The sequence below is a fragment of the Nothobranchius furzeri genome, chromosome 1 (genome assembly GCF_043380555.1).
Source record: "Nothobranchius furzeri strain GRZ-AD chromosome 1, NfurGRZ-RIMD1, whole genome shotgun sequence".
In the NCBI taxonomy this organism is placed as follows: Eukaryota; Metazoa; Chordata; class Actinopteri; order Cyprinodontiformes; family Nothobranchiidae; genus Nothobranchius; species Nothobranchius furzeri.
In genome coordinates this window covers 95,000,799-95,023,205 of record NC_091741.1, presented here as the reverse complement: position 1 = coordinate 95,023,205, position 22,407 = coordinate 95,000,799, and the positions used below count along the sequence as shown (strand labels likewise).

Here is a 22,407-nt window from a genome sequence, read left to right as displayed (position 1 = left end):
ATATTGCGTTTTCGTAAAACGTAAGAGCAAACAAGGGGGATTTTAATTGACAAAAATAATAAAATCAGCACATTTCCAAGCCAACTGCGGTTAACATTGGCACGTCGGCTTGAAAAATATCTCCTTTTTGCCGTAAATAACACACATTTCATAGCTGTTGTGGGTTATGTATGTGTTCATCAGTGCTTGAGAATTGTAACTTTGGGGAGCGGGTCGTAATTGTGGGCTTTTAATGCGGTGCTGTCTGTGGCGAGGTGTTGGTAGGGTCTGATCGGAGCTGCAGCCAGAGCGTTTCTCCCGACCAGCGGCTGCTGGGAGCTGGTCCACGGTGAAGCAGCCCACGCAGCCGAACGAGGGCTTCCCGGCTAAGAGCTGACCGCAGCGGCCCCGACAACCGCGGGCCAGCGACCCGAGAAATAACATGGGGAGTCCTGCTGCTGCCTGCTGTTGTTTGTTTTCCGTAGTAAATACCTGAATATGCAGAGACTCAACAGGTCATTCAGTTGTGTGGTATCATTCAGATGATCAAATGAAATGTTGCAACATTAATATCAGTTTACCTGATCTTGATCAATAATCACATTGATGAATTGGTGCATGAATAACTACAGACCCTGCTTCCTGCAGCAGCTTTTTCTGCTCTAGATTTATGATCTGCTATTTGTATATTTCAACGAAAAAGACGGAAATGGCGTTAATTATTTAGATTTATTTGTGGATTTTTTTTGTCGATGTTAACCCTGTTGTGTCTCAGTTCATGAAGCTGTTTTCAATGTTTCCCGCGATGCGAGCAGCTGATTGTGCAGCAGATGGCCGCGGACATGATCAATTTCGAAGTGCTAGTTCTGGATCAAGAGAAAGCCTGCTGTGCTGTGCCGATGATTTTATTTTGCGAGGATGGATTGAGGAAGGGGGACACACATGCTTAAATATCGACTGTCGGCAATAATCAGATTCATACTCATAAAATACTTGTTTACATGTTTTGTGTGTGTGTGTGTGTGTGTGTGTGTGTGTGTGTGTGTGTGTGTGTGTGTGTGTGTGTGTGTGTGACTCTGCCCACTAATCCGTTACGTATTTTGTTTCTTGTTGACATAAATACAAAAATTATGCAAAAGAAAAGAAGTGAAATAATGTACAAAACTAAACTGTATGATCCAGTATCGAACCCGCAACCTTCACCATTGCAGGCGAACGCGTTAGTCACTAGACCACCAACACGAGGTGGTTCTTCTCGCAAATTTATACCTTTAAAAGACTATGAGTGCTGGCAGGCTTTACAGCAACGTATGTAAAATAGAGCCTTTTTTATTATTATAAACTTGTCGCTTCCGTACAAATGTGAAACAATATATCTGACGGAGATTTCTGCGGAGTTTCTGCACTTTCCTGTCAACAGAAACAGACATGCTGTCTGCCGCTGCCTTCCGCCTCCAGGCTTTTTCAGACTAATAACTGAAAACTAAAGACTGCACACGTTAACTGAACAAAGATTACAGCAATACACCACAACTTTCTCGCTACAAATATCGTCAAAACATATTTATGTGCTCAAACGATCTTAGTTTATCAAATTTTCTCTTAGAACAGCCTGAACAGAGTCCGCCATACTTTCTCTGTTTCTCAGTCCTAAATGGACCAATCACATTGCTGTTCTGCATTTCTTCATTTGCATGTAAAGGCCGGATTTGCTCACTAGCTAACTAGTGAGCTGTACAGCGGTCGAACTAGTTAACATGTTACACAGAATGCCAGCCAAGTGTGTATTTATTCAAATTCCACAAATTTACTAGTTTTAGGGGCATTTTTCTGCAGCTAGTTAACTAGTGACAGTGTTTTGTGTTCACTACTTAACATGTAAGGCTCAGTTTGCCCTCTATAAGCTAGTGAGAAAAAATTATAATGCAGATATGCTCACTAGTTAACTAGTGAGTGCTTCCTGTCCCATTACAAGTGAACTAGAAAGGCCAAATATGTCAACTAGTTAACTAGTGAAGGTAAATTTGTCACTAGTTAACTAGTAAGAACACATTTTTACATAACAAGTAAACTAGATTGCTCAAAAAACAGCAACTAGTGTGCGTCTTGTGCGCACTAGTTAACTAGTGAGCATATCTGCACCTCACTAGTTAACTAGTGAGCATATCTGCACCTCACTAGTTAACTAGTGAGCAAATCCGCACCTCACTAGTTAACTAGTGAGCAAATCCGCACCTCACTAGTTAACTAGTGAGCAAATCCGCACCTCACTAGTTAACTAGTGAGCAAATCCGCACTTCACTAGTTAACTAGTGAGCAAATCCGCGCCTCACTAGTTAGCTAGTAAGCAAATCCGCACTTCACTAGTTAACTAGTGAGCATATCTGTGCCTCACTAGTTAACTAGTGAGCAAATCCGCACCCTACTAGTTAACTAGTTGGCGTTTTGGGGCCCACTAGTTAACTAGTGAGCATATCTGCACTTTACAAGTTAACTAGTGATGCTTTTTTGCACCTTACTAGTTAACTAGTGGGTGCTTTAGGGCACACTAGTTAACTAGTGAGCAAATCTGCACCTCACTAGTTAACTAGTGAGCAAATCCGCACATCACTAGTTAACTAGTGAGCATATCTGTGTCTCACTAGTTAACTAGTGAGCAAATCCGCACCCTACTAGTTAACTTGTTGACATTTTGGGGCCCACTAGTTAACTAGTGAGCATATCTGCACCTTACTAGTTAACTAGTGATGCTTTTTTGCACCTTACTAGTTAACTAGTGGGCGCTTTAGGGCGCACTAGTTAACTAGTGAGCAAATCTGCACCTCACTAGTTAACTAGTGAGCATATCCGCACCTTACTAGTTAACTTGTGGGCGATTTGGGGCCCACTAGTGAACTAGTGACACTTATTTTGCACCTCACTAGTTAACTAGTGGACATTTGTACCCTCTCTAGTTAACTAGTGAGCAGTTCTGCCTTCACAAGTTTACATGTAAGTGTCACACTGAAGCCACTACTAGTTCACTAGCTGAGGTTCCTCTGGCAAGCATGTTAACTTGTGTGCCCCATGCAAATGTTTGGGGTGGGATTTTACGAAATTCCGCACTGTGATTGGTTGTCATATTTTATTTTGACACAGGGAGCCAATAGAGAGTCTTAATTTGAGAAATTCTCCGCCTCCTAATTAGAATTCTGCGCAACTAGCTAGCTAGTGTGAATGTAGACTTGAACTAGTTTACTAGTATACATTTATGTCCTCACTAGTTAACTAGTTTGGACAATGGATGCATCAACTAGGTAACTAGTGAGCCTGCTGCCATCAACTAGCTAGCTAGTGAGCCATTAATGGTTCACTAGTTAACTAGTGGCACTGACCTACTCCAACTAGTTAACTAGTTAGGAGTTAAGCCTTCACTAGTTAACTAGTGTGCACATTTTGGCCATCAATAGTTAACTAGTGAGACACAAAAAACCTTCAACTAGCTGACTGGTATGCACTTTGGCCTTTACTAGTTAACTAGTGAGCCATTTATGTGACAACTAGTTAACTAGTGAAGCCAAAATGTGTTCACTAGTTAACTAGTGCACATTTATGTCTACCACAAGTTAACTAGTGTGCACATTTTGGCCATCACTAGTTAACTAGTGAGACACAAAAACCTTCAACTAGCTGACTGGTATGCATTTTGGTCTTTACTAGTTAACTAGTGAGCCATTTATGTGTCAACTAGTTAACTAGTGAAGCCAAAATATGTTCACTAGTTAACTAGTGCGCATTTATGTCTACCACAAGTTAACTAATGTGCACATTTTGACCGTCACTAGTTAACTAGTGAGACAAATACCTTCAAGTAGCTGACTGGTATGCATTTCTGCTTTTACTAGTTAACTAGTGAGCAGTTTTTGTGTCAACTAGTTAACTACTGAAGCCTAAATGTGTTCACTAGTTAACTAGTGCGCATTTCTGCTGTCACTAGTTAACTAGTGGGCACATTTTCACCCTCGATATTTAACTAGTTGACACAAACATGTCTAACTAGTTAACTAGTGGACAGAAATGGCTTACATGTTCATGACAATTCTGGCTGATATCCTGATATCAGAATAAATGCTCATTTGGCTTGCCATATCTGCTGCTTGTTGTGCGTTCATTACAGCTTTGTGTTTTTCTGTTCCTCTCCTGTTGGGTTCATTTACAGCCCACCCTTTTTTAAACAGACCCATGTGTTTCCTGTTCCCCTCACTGGTTATTAATCTGAGCTTGTGCTTCAGTGGCCTTAATTGTTGAGTCAAATCGAAGCACTTCACATCATTTGCATTTATATTGTTTGTCTCTGTCTCTTATCAGTTTGTTACCTCTCTCCCCAGCGGTTACGTCTAGAGCAGCTTAGGTTGCTTTTTTCCTGGGAGTAATGTCCTCCTCTAGCTATGAACCAGCAGACTGTATCTGTATTTTAGCCTGGCTAAAATGGATTCTGTCCAGCTGGTTGGTGCCATCCAGAATCTGAACATCCCCTTGGCTGAGCTGAGACATCACTGAGCAGATCTGTCCCGTCCTGCTGGAGTCTAAGAGATGTCAGAACAGACTTAGATGTACATTTTTTTGTTTTGTTTTCCCAGAACTAAGCATGGTTATTATTTGTGCAACACGTATTCCTGAGGTGTTTTTATTCTACTCTCGGTGGATACACTTGTACCATATGACATCATAGTTTTCCGTAACCAGTGCCTTGTCCAGACATCGACCAGTGGAACAAGGTGATTGAGATTCTGGGCACGCCCAGTATAGAGTTTATGAACCGGCTGATGGAGACCGTGAGGAACTATGTGATGAACAAGCCACAGTATCCTGGCGTCAGCTTCGCGGAGCTTTTCCCAGACTGGGCGTTCCCCTCAGAGTCCGAACATGATAAACTGAAGAGTAAGAGCTCTAACTCATCGGTTGTATTTCAAGTTTGTTAATAAACTCAAAAACACAAAATGAGTCAGTTTTCCTCCGGACTGCTTACGTGATGACAACCAGTTGTTTCCATAGTAACTCTCCCCTTCATGTGTTGCTGAAACAGCGTGCCAAGCCCGGGACTTGCTTTCCAAGATGTTGGTTATCGATCCTGAATGCCGTATTTCTGTAGAAGAAGCGCTCCATCACCCTTACATCCACGTGTGGTACGATCCCGGAGAGGCAGACGCGGTGAGGAGGCTGATGGGGAAACGTTTTATAAATGCAGCAGCTATAAATGGGATTATTGTGATTGATACATGTCCTTTTGTCTCTCAGCCTCCTCCCCAGATTTCAGATAAGCAGCTGGAAGAGAGAGAGCACACCATAGAGCAGTGGAAAGGTGGGATACTCTGCCCTCTAGAGGCACAAAGCAACACTACACTTCAGCTTCTTGGGTTTTTTGATGATTTATGCGTTTCCTTCACTACTAAGTTTTTAAGGAAAGGTTTTATTTACATTGAGTAATATTTATCATTTAATATTAATTTTTAATATTAGGAAGCCAATTAGCTCTGACTAGTGCACATGAGCAGGAGAGCCCAGATAAGACAAATCCAACTAAAGTTTCAATGGTTTCTTTATTCCTGTGGGGGTGATAAAAGACTTTAGTCTAATTAATGCCTATTCATTAACTCGGTCTCAAAGACACGACATCACTGACTATGTTTAGAAAGAAAGAGCTGATTTTACATCAGCGGCGTCAAACTCAACTTCACTGGAGATTCTTTTCATTAAATATGTCAATAATCTTTATTTCTCGTGTTTCTCATTTCATCGTCCCTCTGCCGTTTTTGCTGATTATTTTTTTAATTGAACATTTTAACACAGGTTGTGATAATTGTTTATAAAAATCCTTCAGCTTGCTCATTAATATTTATGATATGCACATATCTTGCCTCTGATTGGCTGACAGCAACATGACTCTTCTGCTGCCTCCATTCTCTCTTCTTTCATGGGTTGATGTTTTATCTCCACAAATAACACAAGCCTGAGCAAGTTCTGCTGTGTTCTGTTGCTAATGCTAGCAGTTATACGAGCCGAGACCTGCTCTGCTCTTTCCTGGCCTTCAGCCTTCAGTGGTCTCAAGCCATGGTGAGCACGGCCGTGAATGCTTATTTACAGCATTACGTAGATCTGTGTGGCTTTTTCTGACCCAATCATTTCCCTATTTGTTTTCTATCAGCGGCCAGTGCAGGAAATAGGGGTAGAAGACTATTAACATGTTCAGCTTGCATGTGAAACTCCTATTTCAAAAGTAAAAAAAATGGTTTCTCAGTGCACCTCACTTTTGAGTTGATGCATATTTGGGATTAGGCTCTCAGGTTCTCAGGACCGTATCATGTAGAATCTCTAATCTGATTTTTTTCAGGAGAGTCGTGAACGCGACCTAAAGTTGCTGTGACCGACTCTGCCTCTCACCTGTAGGCTGAGTCCTTCCTAACTTCATGAGTCAGCTTCTGCAGCTGGGGGAGGGGCAGCTGTTCTTTAGAAGGCTCAGCTTGTTCCAGTGCATTATGGGATTTATAGTTTTGTTGTTATTTATGTTGTTCTAATCTGCACAACTCAGTGGACAAAACATGTAGAATGTTGTTGTCTCTAATCTGACGTGCAGAGTTCCACATTCATGCTGAAACAATCAAAATAAAGCCACTCAGAACCTTTTCTGTCTACACAGAACTCATTTATGAAGAGGTGATCGACTGGGAGGAGAGGAACAAGAACGGTCTGATGAAAGAAGACAGCTCAGGTGAGTTCAGCCTCCATCAGGTGTGATTGGTAAGCTGATCTCACCAGGACCGCTCCAGCCATCCGTACCGTATGTTTCTGAACTGTCTTCTGTCATGTCTGTCTCAGATGCGGTGTCTGCCTCCACCTCCCAGTCCTCCTCTGCCAACGACATCTCATCCATGTCCACGGAGCACACCTTGGCGTCAGACACAGACAGCAGCAGCATCGACACGCTGACTGGTCCTCTGGATGAGAGTCAGTGAGCTCCACCATCGGCCCTCCCCTAGCAGTCCTCTGACCAATTTACAAAATATGTCTCAGCCATCTTCCGTTTTCATCCCCAGATCGGGTTTAAGCCTCTGTGAAAAGATTGTTTGGGACTGAAGCCAGGAGGTCTAACCCATCTGTTTCCTCTTCATGTTCTTGTTGAATGTTAATCTTGATCAAGTACACGCTCTTTGGTGTTTGCTTCCATATTGTTTTCAGGAGTAGCTTCACAGTGCTGCTGTATTTTAATAGTTTTATTTTTTTAGCTGGAGGTTTTTATAATCCACAGACGTCAGCTGCTCTCGTGCATGTTACGCCAAAAAGAACAAACACTTATCAACCATATCCGGTCGATCAAACACGGATCTCAAATGATGGTTTTCTGCTAGCGTGTTAAAAGTATCACAGGTTCCAACTGTGGGGCTTTTGGCACATCTGCTCGTTTATAAACTGGCTTGTGTGATGTGGATTATGAGCTTTTACTCCCAACAGCTAGGAGGTGCTGTGGCTTCTGTGTGATATGACGTACTGTATGTAATGACGTCATACAAGTTAAAGAGCCAGAACAGGTGCGCCCGTCCTCTTCGCAGGTAGAAACCTTACGGTACCACCTGTCACCTGATCCTAAACCTGTAAATCTAAATGAGGCATAACTTTTTGACATGTATTTATTTTTTGATTTTCTCATGCTAAATTTTGCACACAAACCACACTGAAGCCCAAGAAACATAGAGGCTTCCTGTTAAAGCATTTAATGGATGAATTAAAGCATGGGCCACTCTTCTCTAAATCATTCCCTTTAGTGCTGGAAAAAATAAATCATAACATCTAAGAACACGTAGATGACCAGAATCATGTTCCACCTGCATGAAGGCATGGCACCTATAAGGAAAACGGATCAGTGAACACATTCAGGTCCGATTTACTTTCATGCTTTGTGGTTCCGAGAGCTTGACTGCAAATTCTTGTTTTTACTTTTTTCCTGAATTGTAATTCTTTGTTTCTTTGTGATATCAAAATGTACCTTTGAGACGGCGGTCGCTCTGTACACAAAGAGTCTGGATGACGACTGTGGAAGAACCTTTGGAGCGGACTACAGAGCTGCTTTTTTCAGTGACTGAACAGAGACGCGACACAACGGAGTCACAAGGACTCGTGCATCATGTTGTACACAACCATGACTTTATTCTTTCTGTTAAGCCTTAAATAATTTGATGAGTGGCCAAGTTCTCCAAAAGCTCAGAGATGTCCGGTGTGATCGCCATGACAACAATACTATCATCCCCCAGTCTTTCACCCCTACTCAGACTAATAAAGTGGACTTCAGTGAGACTGTTGGTTTAATTCTTTATGAGACAGTTTAAAAAAGAAAGATTCATTTGGTGACATGCTAGAATTTAAGACTAATCTCAAAAGCTCTTGACGATATATTCTGTCTTCTTCGCCTCATTGTTGAGTTCTCCAAAGGTGTCGAAGAACTGCTCCATCTCCTTTTGCAGCGTGGTGTTTCGGAGCTCAGCCGCAGCGCGGGCCCTCTCAGACTCCACAATCTTGGCCTGGACCACCTGGTACCAGTGTTGCTGCTGCGAGAGGTTTGTCTTCAGGTGGACAACCTCTACCTGCAGCTCTTCGTTTCTTTGCTCCAGGCTGATGACAAAGACGGGAGAAAGAGCAGACTGAAGTTCAAAGTTTGGTGTCCAAATCTACCAATGAGTAAATGTTCACGGTTAGAGATTAAATGCACTTATTTGGGATGTGAATTTCATTAATGTGTAGCTTTTGATGACTTTTTAATTTTCCTTTTTTATAGTCAACTTCCAAGATCAGTCAAAAGGAAAATTGAGGTGCATACATTTGAGTTTCTGGGTGGATTTTCTCTTCCGTGGTCATATTGTACATAAACATGCTCAAATTTATGTCCATTCTTTGATAATAGGTACTGGTGGTGTCTTGACAAGGTCAAAGTTCACCAAGGTCTGATTAGTGATCACGACTGACAGCATTGCAGCTTCTCTTTGTTGGTATAACAATTATTTTATCATTTGATTAAACAAAACTCATGCATCAACGTCAAATAGAAACTACTGAGTCACGATAGGAGCCCAGGAAATAAAAGAGGCACCTTCAAACCCAACCAAAAAAGACAAGTCACATGTCTCCTGGAGAAACGTTTACTGCACAGATGAGTCAACTCTAGGGCCACACTGAGACTAAAGTTATGTTTGAAGGTGAGAACATCGTACTGACTGTTGGACATGGTGGTGGTAACATCATGATGTGGATAGAAGGAAACAGCATGGCCTCTACATGTTACCTTTAACACAAATTATCAACTCTACCAGGAGGAGGATCTCAAAAACACCAGAACTGGTCTGAATGGATGGAGCAGTCAGTTGGAAACACATGAACTCTGCTAAAAGCCAAGTTCATGACAGGAAACCAAAGATCAGATTTGAAATAGTGATGCTATAAAGATTGTACAGCAGAGGGACTAAATTAAACCCCCGATTACACTTTCACCCACTTGTCTTGTTTTTAGATCCCTGCCTTCTTCCCTTTTGCAGGTCAAAAAGCTTCTCCGCTTGTTTAACTGGAATCATCTTTTGGTTATAATTTCTAATTTATGAATATGATTACATTTTTCAGCAGTGCATCTACCTCTCTTCTCCCTGGTCTGTGTCAAACCAAACCCTCCTTGTCCTCACTAGCGAGACCCAACGTGTGACCTTACTCTGAGACATGCTCTATCTATATCAGTAATAAATGGGGTATGTGTTGTGTCTAGGTCAGCAGCATGGACCCTTAAATTAGCTCTCTTTCCAGTGTCGAGAGCTGTTTTCTATATGTCAGCTGAGCTTTCTCTCCCCACGCCTCGCACCAACCAGCTGTTTGCTCGAAAAATCAGTGGAGAAATGCTTCAACTTTTAATACGATCTGTGTTTTAAGATAATCATATCGGATTAGATTTGTGCCAATAGGATCAAGAAAAGCACTTTGAAGATCAAACAAATATTAAGACATTGAGAGAAAAAAAATTGTTTCAAAAGAAAAACTTACAATCTGAATCAGATTCTTAAAATGATCAAGAAAAACACTTTGATGGTCAAACAAAAATTAAGAAATTGATAGAACAAAAATATTGACTAAAGGAAAAAACATGTTTCAAAAGTAAAACTTACTATCTGAATCAACTTCTTAAAATGAGTTACAAAGAATGTTTCCTTTTTCTGTTTGCCTCTATGTGTTTTTGTTATCAGTTTCCTTAGTTTCATTCTCACTGCTCACAGAGCTTTGCTCTCACTACCAGATTTGCACTTACACTTTCTGGCTTTCTCCTTTGCAATCCCTGAGTTTTTGGTTGCAATAGGCTCTATGCACGAGTCATTTCCGTGTTTTACATAAGGCCGCACCCTCACTTCCGGTCAGGAGAATAAGCCGGTGTAATGGCAGATACTTTGCAGTTCACTCAATGTTTGTTGGAATTACCACGATTTACAGTAAACGATGTGCGGAGAATTGTATGAGGATGCAGTACAACACCGCAAAGTAAACTGGAGAAAGGTTTTAGGTTTTATGTGTCCTCGTATCTCTGCATTTATGAAGGTAAGTTGCTAAAGCTAGCGAAAACTAGCTACTTGCTAGCTGACTAATGCATGTGTATCCTCCGTATGCTAAGTTAAGACCTCCTGTGTCTTGGGCTATCTTCTAAATAAACATAAAAACGATGTCCCCAGTTAATATTTTTGTACTTTTTTTTTTCAAATGTCAGTGAGAAACCGGGCCACCAGTGAGATCTCGGTTAGAGCTCACTGCTATCGGTCCATGAAGAAAGCAGCCAAACCACACCAGCTGAGAGTAGGCTTTGCAGTGGTAAAATGGTAAATGGTAAATGGCCTGTATTTGATATAGCGCCTTCTAGAGTCCTGAAACCCCCCAAGGCGCTTTACAACACAATCAGTCATTCACCCATTCACACACACATTCACACACTGGTGGGGATGAGCTACAATGTAGCCACAGCTGCCCTGGGGCGCACTGACAGAGGCGAGGCTGCCGAGCACTGGCGCCACCGGTCCCTCCGACCACCACCAGCAGGCAATGTGGGTTAAGTGTCTTGCCCAAGGACACAACGACAGCGACAGACTGAGCGGGTCTCGAACCTGCGACCTTCCGATTGCGAGGCGGGCTCTTAACTCCTGTGCCACCGTGAAGATTGTTGAACATGTTCTGATTTTCACTGTTATACCATGTTTCAGCTTGGACAAAAGGTGTGATAAGTTGCTTATCTTAGCAAATAATGGATATATGTTGAGAATTATAAAATATGATACATAAATATTGATAATAGACTTGAGCCTGAAAATAAATCCCAGCTGAAACGGTGGTTATGCAGTGTTGCAGTAGCTGAGTGAAAAGGTTCTGATGGTTTAAAGTCAGTGCATGCAACTAAAATCAAAGTTAAACGATTATATTATCTGTTAAATGAAAATAAATATTTTATAAAAAATAGAGCAATGACCATCCATTCACTCAGCTTTTCAGCTGCTTATGTTCTACCTCAAATCTGTCTGTCATCTTTTTATTTTCTAGCTTTATTGTTCATTCGTATATGTACATAATGAGTTATTTTAAGTTCATTGACAGTATTTGTTTGTGTGTATTTCAGATTACTTTATGTGATTCTGATCCAGTTGTGCTGGTTACCAGCTCATGCTCCTGTGTGGCTGGAATTGGGCTCTGTGACCATTTGGTTGCATTGCTTTACCAGACAGCCCATTATTCAGAGTGTGGGATGTCTGCTGTTCCTCCTGTCCTTTCATGCACCGAGACAGAACAGAAGTGGCACAAACCTCGAACAATGGTTTGTATATAAAATTAGAATATCTGAAAGTAATGCTATGTTACAATGTGGTTAAGAGACATGATAAAACGTGTAAAGCTAATTTTTTTACCCAAATTTACTTAGCTATAATTTTGATTAGTTGTGTGATGTGAGTGTGTGGAACCAAGAGAAAATCCCTTGATTGCATAACAAGGAAACTTATTCTGCTTCTGCTTCTATCCAACACTAAATAGGGTGTGAAACCAGGACCAGTAGATCCCATGGTGGTAGTGAAACCCAAACCAGGTGCTACTTCATCAAGTGGAGTTAGATAAGCAAACTGTGTTTACATGCAGCCAATAACCCATTCAAAACCGGGTTATTACAAATAACATTGTTGGGGTTATTAGGTAGCAAATAATTAGTAAGCTTCTACTTACTTTTGGATTCTTCAGTAAATTCTGTAAATATGGGAATATTTACACGAGTTATTAATTAATTAAGATACAATTAAGTATCTACGGGGCACCATCCCCTTTAACCGGGGAAAAATTGAATCCAAAACTCTTATCAGTCTATCTTAAAGATGTGAATCCTAGGAGCAGAGATTTCTAGTCAACACAAGAAGTCGCTTGAGACAAAAATCTGAATTTTATAACATTTAATTAAACAAGGAGATTAATAATGTAAAACAATGGTATAATTGAAAATGTGTGTAAAATGGAGGATGACCCCACATGATGGATTTGTTTCAGTGGTGAGTCCCCACAAACACAAAAAAAAAAAACACGTATGAGTGTGTGTGTGTGAGTGTGTGTGTGTGTGTATGAAATCAATGAAAGCTTTGTTTTCCCGGAGCAGGTGTGCGCGTGCTTGTGAGTGTGTGTGTCTGATAAGGCTGGAGGAATGAGCTGTAAGTGTGTGTGGGGCTCTCCCCCTCCCTCTCGCATACACAGGAGAACTTAGTGTCCAGTTCTCAACTTTCAATTAGTGGCTTAAAAATCACAGTAATCTAACTTTAACACTTCAAAAGTTTAGACTCTTAAACAACAAAGGTCACTCGTAAATTATTTAATCTAAACAGAGTCGGCAGCCTGGCCACAGCTTACCGACAATACCAGATCAAATAAACAATAAACGGACCTTACTTCACGATAGATATATGCGTATTTGGTCACGGAGAAAGAGAAAAACCGTCTGATAATTTGAAGCAATAGCGGTGTAATTGCTTATTGTGAACTATAAGAGACGAGAAAAGGTAAAAGTTTAAATGAAATAAAAACTTGCAGGAGATAACAGCTGTTCCGGAGCAAAGCAAGGCGTCCCTTGTGTTCCCTGATCAGATGTGATTTCCTCCGTTGTTCACTCACGAGGGTCTCCCACTGGGCTGGAAGAGAAAGAGCGAAGTTTCTTTTTGTGCTGATGTGATGACTTACAGCGTGAGCTGGATGGAGCTGGAGCTGCTTTCCAGCGGTTCGGTGTTTGATCTGCTCACTTTGATCGGAGCGTGCAACGAGCGTTCTTTACAGCCAGCGAACTGGACATGAGAACAGTTAAGTTTCGTTTTTCGCTGAGATTTATAACCTCCAGCTGGTTGTTGTTGTAGTGGTTCTGCGCATGTACAGAACCCCTGCTCAGCCTTGGCGGTGACGTCATCACATTTCTTCCGTGTGCAAAGCATCATGGGAAATGAAGTTTCTTGGCGCTGATGTGATTATTTGCTTTTTCAGAGCAATTTAGCACAGTCTTTTGGAGAAAATTACCGCAGCAATTTCTCACGAGGGCATACCCTCAACAACATGGTTCCACAAGGCCATGTAAACACCAGCAAAAACTGGGTTATTACCCCTGGGGTAACCCTTTTCTAACCTGAATATCAGGTCATGTAAACGTCTATCGGGATAACCCTTTCATAAGGTGCGCTCTGCGCATGTTCTATTCACAATTCAATTCAAGTTTATTTATATAGCGTCAAATCACGACAAGAGTCGTCTCAAGGCACTTCACATAATAAACATTCCAATTCAGGTCAGTTCATTAAGCCAATCAAAATAATGTTTCCTGTATAAGGAACCCAGCAAATTGCATCAAGTCACTGACTAGTGTCAGTGACTATACAGCAATCATCATACTAAGCAAGCATAAAGTGACAGTGGAGAGGAAAACTCCCTTTTAACAGGAAGAAACCTCCAGAGAATCCTGGCTCAGTATAAGCAGCCATCCTCCACGACTCACTGGGGATCAAGAAGACAGAGCAGACAGACAGACAGACACGCACGCACACACACACACACACACAGACACACAAGTAATGTGTCTATAGTTATATTGTGATGTCTTAGTAAATATTCTATTTGGTGAAAGATAAATTTTATTGTATTTATCCTAGTGGATCTATAATTAAATGGATAAACTAGTAGTAGCACATCCAACGTCAAGGAAAGCAAAAAGTTATTATCAGGAGAGGGATAATGTTTTAGTGGTTAGCAGCAGTGTGCTAGTCGATGGCCCCCTCCATGAGGCCACCACAGCTCAGCAGAACATCGTTGTAGCTTCTTCTGGGGAGAAAAACACTTACAGAGAAAATAAAGTTAACAGCTGAAATTGCAGAAAATAGTACAGTTTAAGAGCACACTGTAGAAGAAAGCAGTAGAGTGTGAAAAGTGGTCAGTGTATCCTCCAGCAGTCTAAGCCTATATCAGCATAACTACAGAGATAACTCTGGATAATCTATCCTATTTAGATGGAGGCATGTTGGAGTCAGGGCAAGGGAGAGTCGTCTTTACCGACTGTACACTCCACCTCCCTGTAATCCCCCACTTGTCCAGATTTAGGCTAACATCAGATTTTAGCCATAGGCCCTATCAAATAAAAATGTTTTAAGCCTATTCTTAAAAGTAGACAAAGTGTCTGCCTCACGGACTAAAGCTGGGAGCTGGTTCCACAGGAGAGGAGCCTGATAACTAAAAGATCTGCCTCCCATCCTGATTTTAGATATTCTGGGAACCACCAGTAGACCTGCAGTCTGAGAGCGAAGTGCTCGGTTAGGAACATATGGAACAATCAGATCACTGATGTATGATGGAGCTTGATTATTAAGAGCTTTGTATGTGAGAAGAAGGATCTTAAAATCTATTCTGAATTTAACAGGTAGCCAATGTAGGGAAGCTAAGACAGGAGAGATATGATCTCTCTTTTTAATTCTCATCAGAACTCTAGCTGCAGCATTTTGGACAAGCTGAAGACTTTTAACTACATTCTGTGGACTTCCTGAGAGTAATGAATTACAGTAATCCAGTCTTGATGTAATAAATGCATGAACTAGTTTTTCAGCATCACTCCTGGAAAGTATGCTTCTAATCTTAGCAATATTCCGAAGGTGGAAAAAGGAAATCCGACAAACTTGTGAAACCTGGGATTTGAATGACATGTCCTGATCAAAGATAACACCAAGGTTCCTTACTTTGTGCTCGGAGATTAATGTAATGCCATTCAGGTCAGGTGATTGGCTAAGCAATTTCCTTTTCTGGATTTCTGGTCCAAAGATGAGAACTTCCGTCTTGTCTTGATTTAAAAGCAAAAAGTTTAGAGTCATCCAATTTTTTATGTCCTCAAGACAAGCCTGTAATCTACCCAACCGATTAGGTTCATCAGGGTTAATGGATAAATATAACTGAGTATTGTCGGTACAACAGTGGAAGTTTATCCCATGCTGTCTAATGATTTTACCAATTGGGAGCATATATAGAGTAAAAATAATTGGTCCAAGCACTGAACCCTGTGGTACTCCGCAAGTAACCCTGGAGTATGAAGACGATTTGTCATGTACATTTACAAAATGAAATCTGTCAGACAGGTAGGATTTAAACCAGCCTAACGCTGCTCCTTTGATCCCTACAACATGTTCAAGTCTTTCTAAAAGAACATTGTGATCAACTGTGTCAAAGGCAGCACTGAGATCTAACAAGACTAGAACAGACACAAGATTCTTACCTGAGGCCATGAGAATATCATTTGTAACTCTCACTAATGCAGTTTCAGTGTTGTGATACTCTCTAAAACCAGACTGAAATTCCTCAAACAGAGCATTAGTGTTTAAATGCTCACATACTTGGATGGCCACTATTTTCTCCAGGACTTTGGATAAAAATGGAACGTTAGATATTGGTCTGTAATTCATTGGGTCATCTGGATCCAGAGAAGACTTCTTAAGTGAAGGTTTGATTACAGCAACCTTAAAATCTTGTGGTACATATCCATTTACTAAGGATAGATTGATTATATCTAGAATGGGGGCAGTGACCAAAGGAAATGCATGTTTAAATAATTTGGTTGGGATCTTGGTCTTTTGAGTAGATCATGGGTCTGCAAACTTTTTCCCATCAAAGGTCCATTATCACCAGTTTACCACAGTAATGAAAACACTGGGAGCGCAGCAGCCGCGGTGTTGTGGGCGGGTCTACCGGTCTGAGCAGGAGCTGCTTTTTTAACGCGCAAATGTCTCTTAAAACCTGTTTAAACTGTTTAGAACACAAATCCTGGCTCTGTCTCGTTTGGATTGTTGTAATTAAACTTTGTACTGAACGAAACCTTACATTAAACAATTGAAAAGATAAGAAAAAGATCCGATCTATTCATTTTTTTCCTTAATTTACAGTAACAGCGCAGTGCGTATGGCTCTGGTGTTAATTGAGTTTAGAAGGTTTTATCTTTCTCTTTGCAACAATCTTCACAAGAAGGTAAAACAGTTAAATAGCAGGGTTCGTGTTGAACGGATAATTCCAGTATTTAACCGTTTCTTTTGATGGAAAACCTAGTGATGTGCCACTGAAGCCTCATGAAGCGCTTCAAAGCATTCCCAATCCCTACTGTGCCGATACATTGAGTGTGTTTACATGCAGCCAGTAACCCTTTTAAAACCCGAATATTCACATAACCCGGTTCCGCACGGCCATGTAAACACAGCTAAAAACCCGGATATGCTCATAACCGGGTTTTTAAAAACCCGGTTACTACACCTGGGGTAACCCTTTTCTAACCCGAATGTTTGGTCGTGTAAACGCATATCGAGATATCCCCATCAAAGCGTGTGTTCTGCGCAGGCTCTGTTCGCAAGGAATCTTGGTCTTTTGAGTAGCGAGACGTCTTGTATGCGCCAGAACACCGGAAGTAAACAACAAGTTGGGAGCAACATGGCGAGTCGCGGCACAGCACCACACTTTTGGAGTGACGAGGAAACCTCTGTCTTCATCGGTCTGGAGAAAAGTATGAACATTATGTCTTTTGTTGACGGCCGAAAGTACAGAGACAGCGAAATATGACGCATATTGCGTCTTGACGTTGTCCATACGTCCTGACGCTACCCCAATGTCCGCATTTAAATCGGGTTATGCAAGTTAGGGGTAACTCTTTCTATTTATGCTTGTAAACAGGTTATTCTAATCAACCCAGAAACCCGAATACCGACCTTAACCCGATCATAACCCGGATATTGGCTGCATGTAAACGTAGTCACTGACTCGAGGCCTCAAACACATTAGTTGTGGCTCCATCTAGTGTTACAATGTAATTTTACAATGCATTAAAATGCTGTGTGTCTGAGGATATCATTGCAGGCAAAAGTGCATCAAATCTGATTTTATCTGAGTCTGAACAGCACAGATCAGATTTGGGGGGGGGGGGCTGGGGGGGGTGGTCCCCATGATTGAACTTAATACCAAACATTGTCAGTGAATAATATAGTTTGGGAAGACAATAATAATAACAATGAGAGGATTGAGAGAATGAGAATGAGAGAATACTGCCCTTAACCCGATCAAAACCCGAATATTGGCTGCATGTAAATGTAGTGACTGTTGTAAAAATGGTTTCTTATGCTCTGATATTTCAGATCAGCACTTTATAAAGGCTACAGAGGTGAGCTGCCAGACCCAGCAACTGTCACTAACGTGCCGGTGAGCGAAGCGGAGATGAGGTGAGGATGCAAACGGGGTGAGGAAGGCAGGCAGACAGGTAGGAACGTTTAACAATAACTTAAATCTGAAACACACAGGACATAGAAACAATGATCCAACACGAGACAAAGAACTGAAGGGGTTTAAATACAAGAGGGTTGGGAACTTGGGTGATTGGAAAACGAGAGGCAGGTGGGAGCAATTAACAGAGACACTAGACTAAACCATAAGGGGAGACAGGACAGGATGTGACAGCAACCCTCAACCCGACTGCTGTCTACACTGACTTTGACCCTGACTCTCTTCCACTGATCTGTTCAGTGAATATCTCACCTGACAAACCCCTTGTGGACTCCATCTTTGGTAAAGTACAGGCTGGCAGCATTCTATCCTACCAACATCCACCTCCTACATCTGATTGCGTTATCACCCACATGGATGCCCCACTGTTTCCAAAAGTGCCACTTGAAGACTATCACCTAAAGCCAACGGACTGTAAATATGTGCCAACAGAACAAGAACAGCTGCATTTGCAATCACTGTCCGTAACAAAGTCACAGTCACACAACACTGAAGAGTCCACACGAAACCAGAGTGCAGCACCTGAGTGGCATTCACTGAGGAAGGAGAGGGTGACAGCTTCCACTTTTAGGGAGGTAAGCCATGTTAGAGGTGCATCCACAGCTGAAAACCTGGCAGAGAGGATCATCCGAGGAAACGTCAAACAGCACTCATGAAGAGAGGACTGGACCTGGAGATGGATGCCTTGAAGGACTAAGCAAAACTTAAAAACCTAAACTTGCAAAAATGTGGACTGGTAATTCATCCAGATGCACCATGGCTGGGTACATCCCCTGATGGGCTCTAGTGTATGACCCATATGAGAGGCCACCATTTGGGTTAGTTGAAATGAAATGCCCAAATGCACAAAGTTACATTGACTGCAGTTACATCTCAGTTATTCATTGCATGCACAAACTAAAGGAAAGTCATTCTTATTATTCGCAAGTGCAGGGGCAGTTGCTGATCACTGGTATGGAGTGGTGTGATTTTGTTGTTTGTACCAATGATGACATGTTTGTGCAGCGCATCTACAGAGACACACCTGTGTTAAATACCCTGTGGCACAGATGTGATTTATTTTTCTTTTATACATATTTGCCAAAATATCTCTGTGTCGCTAATCAAAATGCTTAAACTGGAGCTGGGTGAATGAATTCATGATGCATTGTTTAATTTCATTTGTTTAATTTTGATAGTTCATGTGATTCCATTCAAATATTTGTTTCGAAACATAAATAACACATTAAATATGCACATTTGTTTTTTTACAATTGAATGCATCACACATATACTTTGTTACATTTAAAATCACATTTGACTTCTGAGGGTCTGTTTTTCTAACATTAAAGTTAATCCATGCACACACATCTGTTTCTGGTGTTTTAACTATTTCCATTCCATGCATTTAGGACGGGGGTGGGCAATTCTGGTCCTGGAGGGCCGCTATTCAGCAAGTTTTAGTCATTTCTCTGCCTAAACACACCTGGTTTGAATCTGCTGGTGATTAACAGGCTGCTGCAGAGCCTGATGAGCTGCTGAACAGGTGGTTCATCCAGTAATCATGTGTGTTGGGAGCAGGTAAACCTACTCACTTAGATAATTATTCAGTCAGAGTTGCATCATATAATCCATTCGTTTCACTGAAAATGGAGCAGGCAGAACTATGAACTTATTTAGCCCGTCCAAGTAACATGGAATAAAAATGAATATGTTAAGATGAGTTTTTAATACGTCTCTCTGGAACAATAGACCATTGTCCTGAGGCTAGCACAATGGCTTGCTTAGCAGCTAGCTAGTTAGCTAACGTCTGGTTAAAACCAACTTAAAAAGTGGCTTAACTTACAGATTAACTAAGAAAAGATAAAATATATTATCAATACTCACTTTAGATCCTCAGTAGACACCACAGACAGCAGAAATAATGTGTTTGGGGCTCAAAATTCATGTTGTTGACCAAGGTGGAAAAAAAATGTCTCGGAGGCTACATCACTTCCGGGTCACTGAACTGTCACTCAAGCCACTGTCCTATGGGAGAGGGCTTCTCAGAAGTCCCACCCACCCGAAAGGGTTGTGTCAGAATTGCAACCAAAAACTCAGGGATTGCAAAGGAGAAAGCCAGAAAGTGTAAGTGCAAATCTGGTAGTGAGAGCAAAGCTGTGAGCAGCGAGAATGAAACAAAGGAAACTGATAACAAAAACACATAGAGGCAAACAGAAAAAGAAAACATCCTTTGTTACTCATTTTAAGAAGTTGATTCAGATAGCAAGTTTTACTTTTGAAATACCTTTTTTCCTTTAGTCGAAACATGTTTTTTCCTTTAGTCGAAACATGTTTTTTCCTTTAGTCAATATTTTTGTTCTATCAATTTCTTAATTTTTGTTTGGCCATCAAAGTGTTTTTCTTGATCATTTTAAGAATTTGATTCGGATTGTAAGTTTTTCTTTCTAAACTAATGTTTTTTCGTTCAATGTCTTAAAATTTGTTTGATCTCCAATGTGTTTTTCCTTGATCTTATTGGCACAAATCTAATCCCATATAATCACTCGCCTCTGGGGATGTGTGGGAAAATTCAACCATGTGACCTAAACAGGATATAGGGTTGAAGCTGAGAGTCAACTGAGGAATTAAAACAGCACAATCTAACACACGCACAGACACACACACACACACACACACAGAGTGATAATCAGGCAGGATAACTCTTGAGTTTCCAAAGTTTTACATAATTTGAAATAGTTCTTTAACTTAACTGTCCCTTTACATTAAAATTAATTACCTGACCAGTCGGGCTTCGTACTCCTCCCTCTGCCTGATGATCTGCTGTTGGAGGCCGGTGAGGAGGCTCCGTAGAGCACTAGCTGATGGGTCAGCGAGGGGAACCGGAGGAGGCGTCTTCGGGTGCTTGACAGGAGGCCACAGGCAGTCTGTTTGGCTCAGCTGGTCCTCCTGCACAGACTCACAGGGTCCAGAGTCCAGCTCTGGATCCTGTTCCTGCTCCTTGTCCTGGTCTGGGTTCCAGTCCTGCTTACTGGAACAACCTTTATTGAGGAAGACTTCACAAGAAGACCAGGGGCTCTTGTCTATACTTACAGCATCATTTAGGATCAGTTCTTCAGGAACTCTGTAGGCATATTCCTGAAGGCTTGTTTCCATATCAGAGACCTCCTGAAGACTCCCAATTAACCCAGTATCCATCAGATTATCGTAGAGAGACAGAGCACTTCGATGCTCCTCGCTCTGGGATGGGCTGTGGCTTAGATAAGCTCCATCCTCTGCTCTCCACTTGACTCCCTGCTGTCCTCTTACTTTGTTCATGCCCGAACTTGGATCTGACTCCCAGGCCTGTCCTCCCAGGACGCCTGTGCAGCTGCAGTAGCTGTGATCTGGCCAGAGTTCAAGCCCTCTTCCTCCACCAACCACTGTCTGAACCTCAGCCAAAGCAGGGACCAAACCCGACTGAGGGCTGCTGGGCTTCGAGGGTCTGGTTACTACAGGACACACAACTTTAATCTCTATTTCCTTCTCCCTGGCCTTGTCTCGCTGGGCAAAGGGGGGGCAGTTGTCGTACAGGAGATCCGTGGAGCAGGAGCTGGCTGTTGTGGGGCTCCCAGTAGGAAGACAGTGCAGCTCCATGATCCGAGCAGGCACATGGGCGTGCAGGGAGCCTTAGATAACCCTCCCCTTTTCTGTCTGCGGTCACTTGGGTTTCAGGGTTTGGATTAGTGTCATGGAGCTTCTCATGTGTTGATGTGTAGCTGACCAGGAGAGGAAGGAGCAGGAGTCCTCCTCCTCCTCCTCCTTTTGGATAGTGCTCTCTGCTGTGCCTGCACTGCTGGAATAGGTTGGGGTGTGTGTGTGTGTGTGTGTGTGTGTGTGTGTGTGTGTGTGTGTGTGTGTGTGTGTGTGTGTGTGTGTGTGTGTGTGTGTGTGTGTGTGTGTGTGTGTGTGTGTGTGTGTGTGTGTGTGTGTGTGTGTGTGTGTGTGTCTTTAAGCAGGACTGACATCAGCTGTTACTTTAGCAGCTTCTGGGGGCGGAGCCAGGATGTAAGACGGCCCCCTTCATTCCCAAAGACAGTCACACATACCTTGGACCACAGAAATAGATGGTGGTCCACAGAACAAATTGTGAAACACATCCAATGAATCTGCAAACAATATTAGTGCAGTACCATCTGACTGATCTTACGCTTAAAGTTGAGGTTGTTTTTTTTTTACCATCTTAAACTTGTAACATTTAAAGAAGAGCTTTAATAGTTACTTTGCTATTCTGTCCATTCCCAGTGTAGACTGGACTCCTCCAGTGCTGTCCCTGGTCTCTGATCCTGTCTGTGGTGTTGGAGGTCAGGGAGCCACATGGAAGAATGGTATCTGGTTTGGAGATGATGGGGTTCTGTTATGTCATGACATGAATTGGGATAAATGGGATAAAGGTCAGCTCCACTGGAGTGAAGAGGAGGAAAAGGGGTGTGAAGTAACGTTGGAGTCTTGTTACTGATGGTAGTGTAATGTCCAGCAATGGTCAGTTTTATGTACAGTTTGACCCTTCAACATCTGGTCAAAATGGAGACATGAGACTGCATGTGTTCCCTTTAA

At 41.9% G+C, this 22,407-nt stretch overlaps 2 protein-coding genes across 5 annotated transcripts in view; one reads left to right on the top strand and one right to left on the bottom strand.

Moving 5' to 3' along the window:
- Positions 1-7,189, top strand: part of mapk9 (mitogen-activated protein kinase 9) — a 60,048-nt gene extending 52,859 nt beyond the window's left edge. For 2 of the 3 annotated variants that reach the window (XM_054739020.2, XM_015944740.3), the window contains exons 8-12: positions 4,717-4,899; positions 5,045-5,169; positions 5,257-5,320; positions 6,656-6,727; positions 6,835-7,189. In XM_054739020.2, the coding sequence (XP_054594995.1) occupies positions 4,717-4,899; positions 5,045-5,169; positions 5,257-5,320; positions 6,656-6,727; positions 6,835-6,971 (581 nt within the window). In that variant the 3' untranslated portion in view covers positions 6,972-7,189. Of the gene's footprint in view, positions 1-4,716; positions 4,900-5,044; positions 5,321-6,655; positions 6,728-6,834 lie in introns of all 3 variants that reach the window. The other variant, XM_054739019.2, reaches the window with a different exon arrangement.
- A 1,116-nt stretch (positions 7,190-8,305) lies between these two features.
- si:ch211-247j9.1 (rho GTPase-activating protein 24) lies at positions 8,306-21,606 on the bottom strand. Of its 2 annotated transcripts, none has more exons than XM_015944752.3 (2): positions 20,591-21,606; positions 8,306-8,622 (listed from the first exon to the last, which is right to left on the bottom strand). In XM_015944752.3, the coding sequence occupies exons 1-2, from the start codon at positions 21,445-21,447 to the stop codon at positions 8,385-8,387; spliced, it is 1,095 nt and encodes a 364-aa protein (XP_015800238.3). In that variant the 5' UTR covers positions 21,448-21,606; the 3' UTR covers positions 8,306-8,384. The 2 variants fall into 2 exon arrangements, with proteins under 2 accessions (XP_015800238.3, XP_054594996.1); XM_054739021.2 differs by lacking the exon at positions 8,306-8,622 and adding an exon at positions 13,052-13,184.
- Between the last annotated feature and the right edge of the window lie 801 nt (positions 21,607-22,407).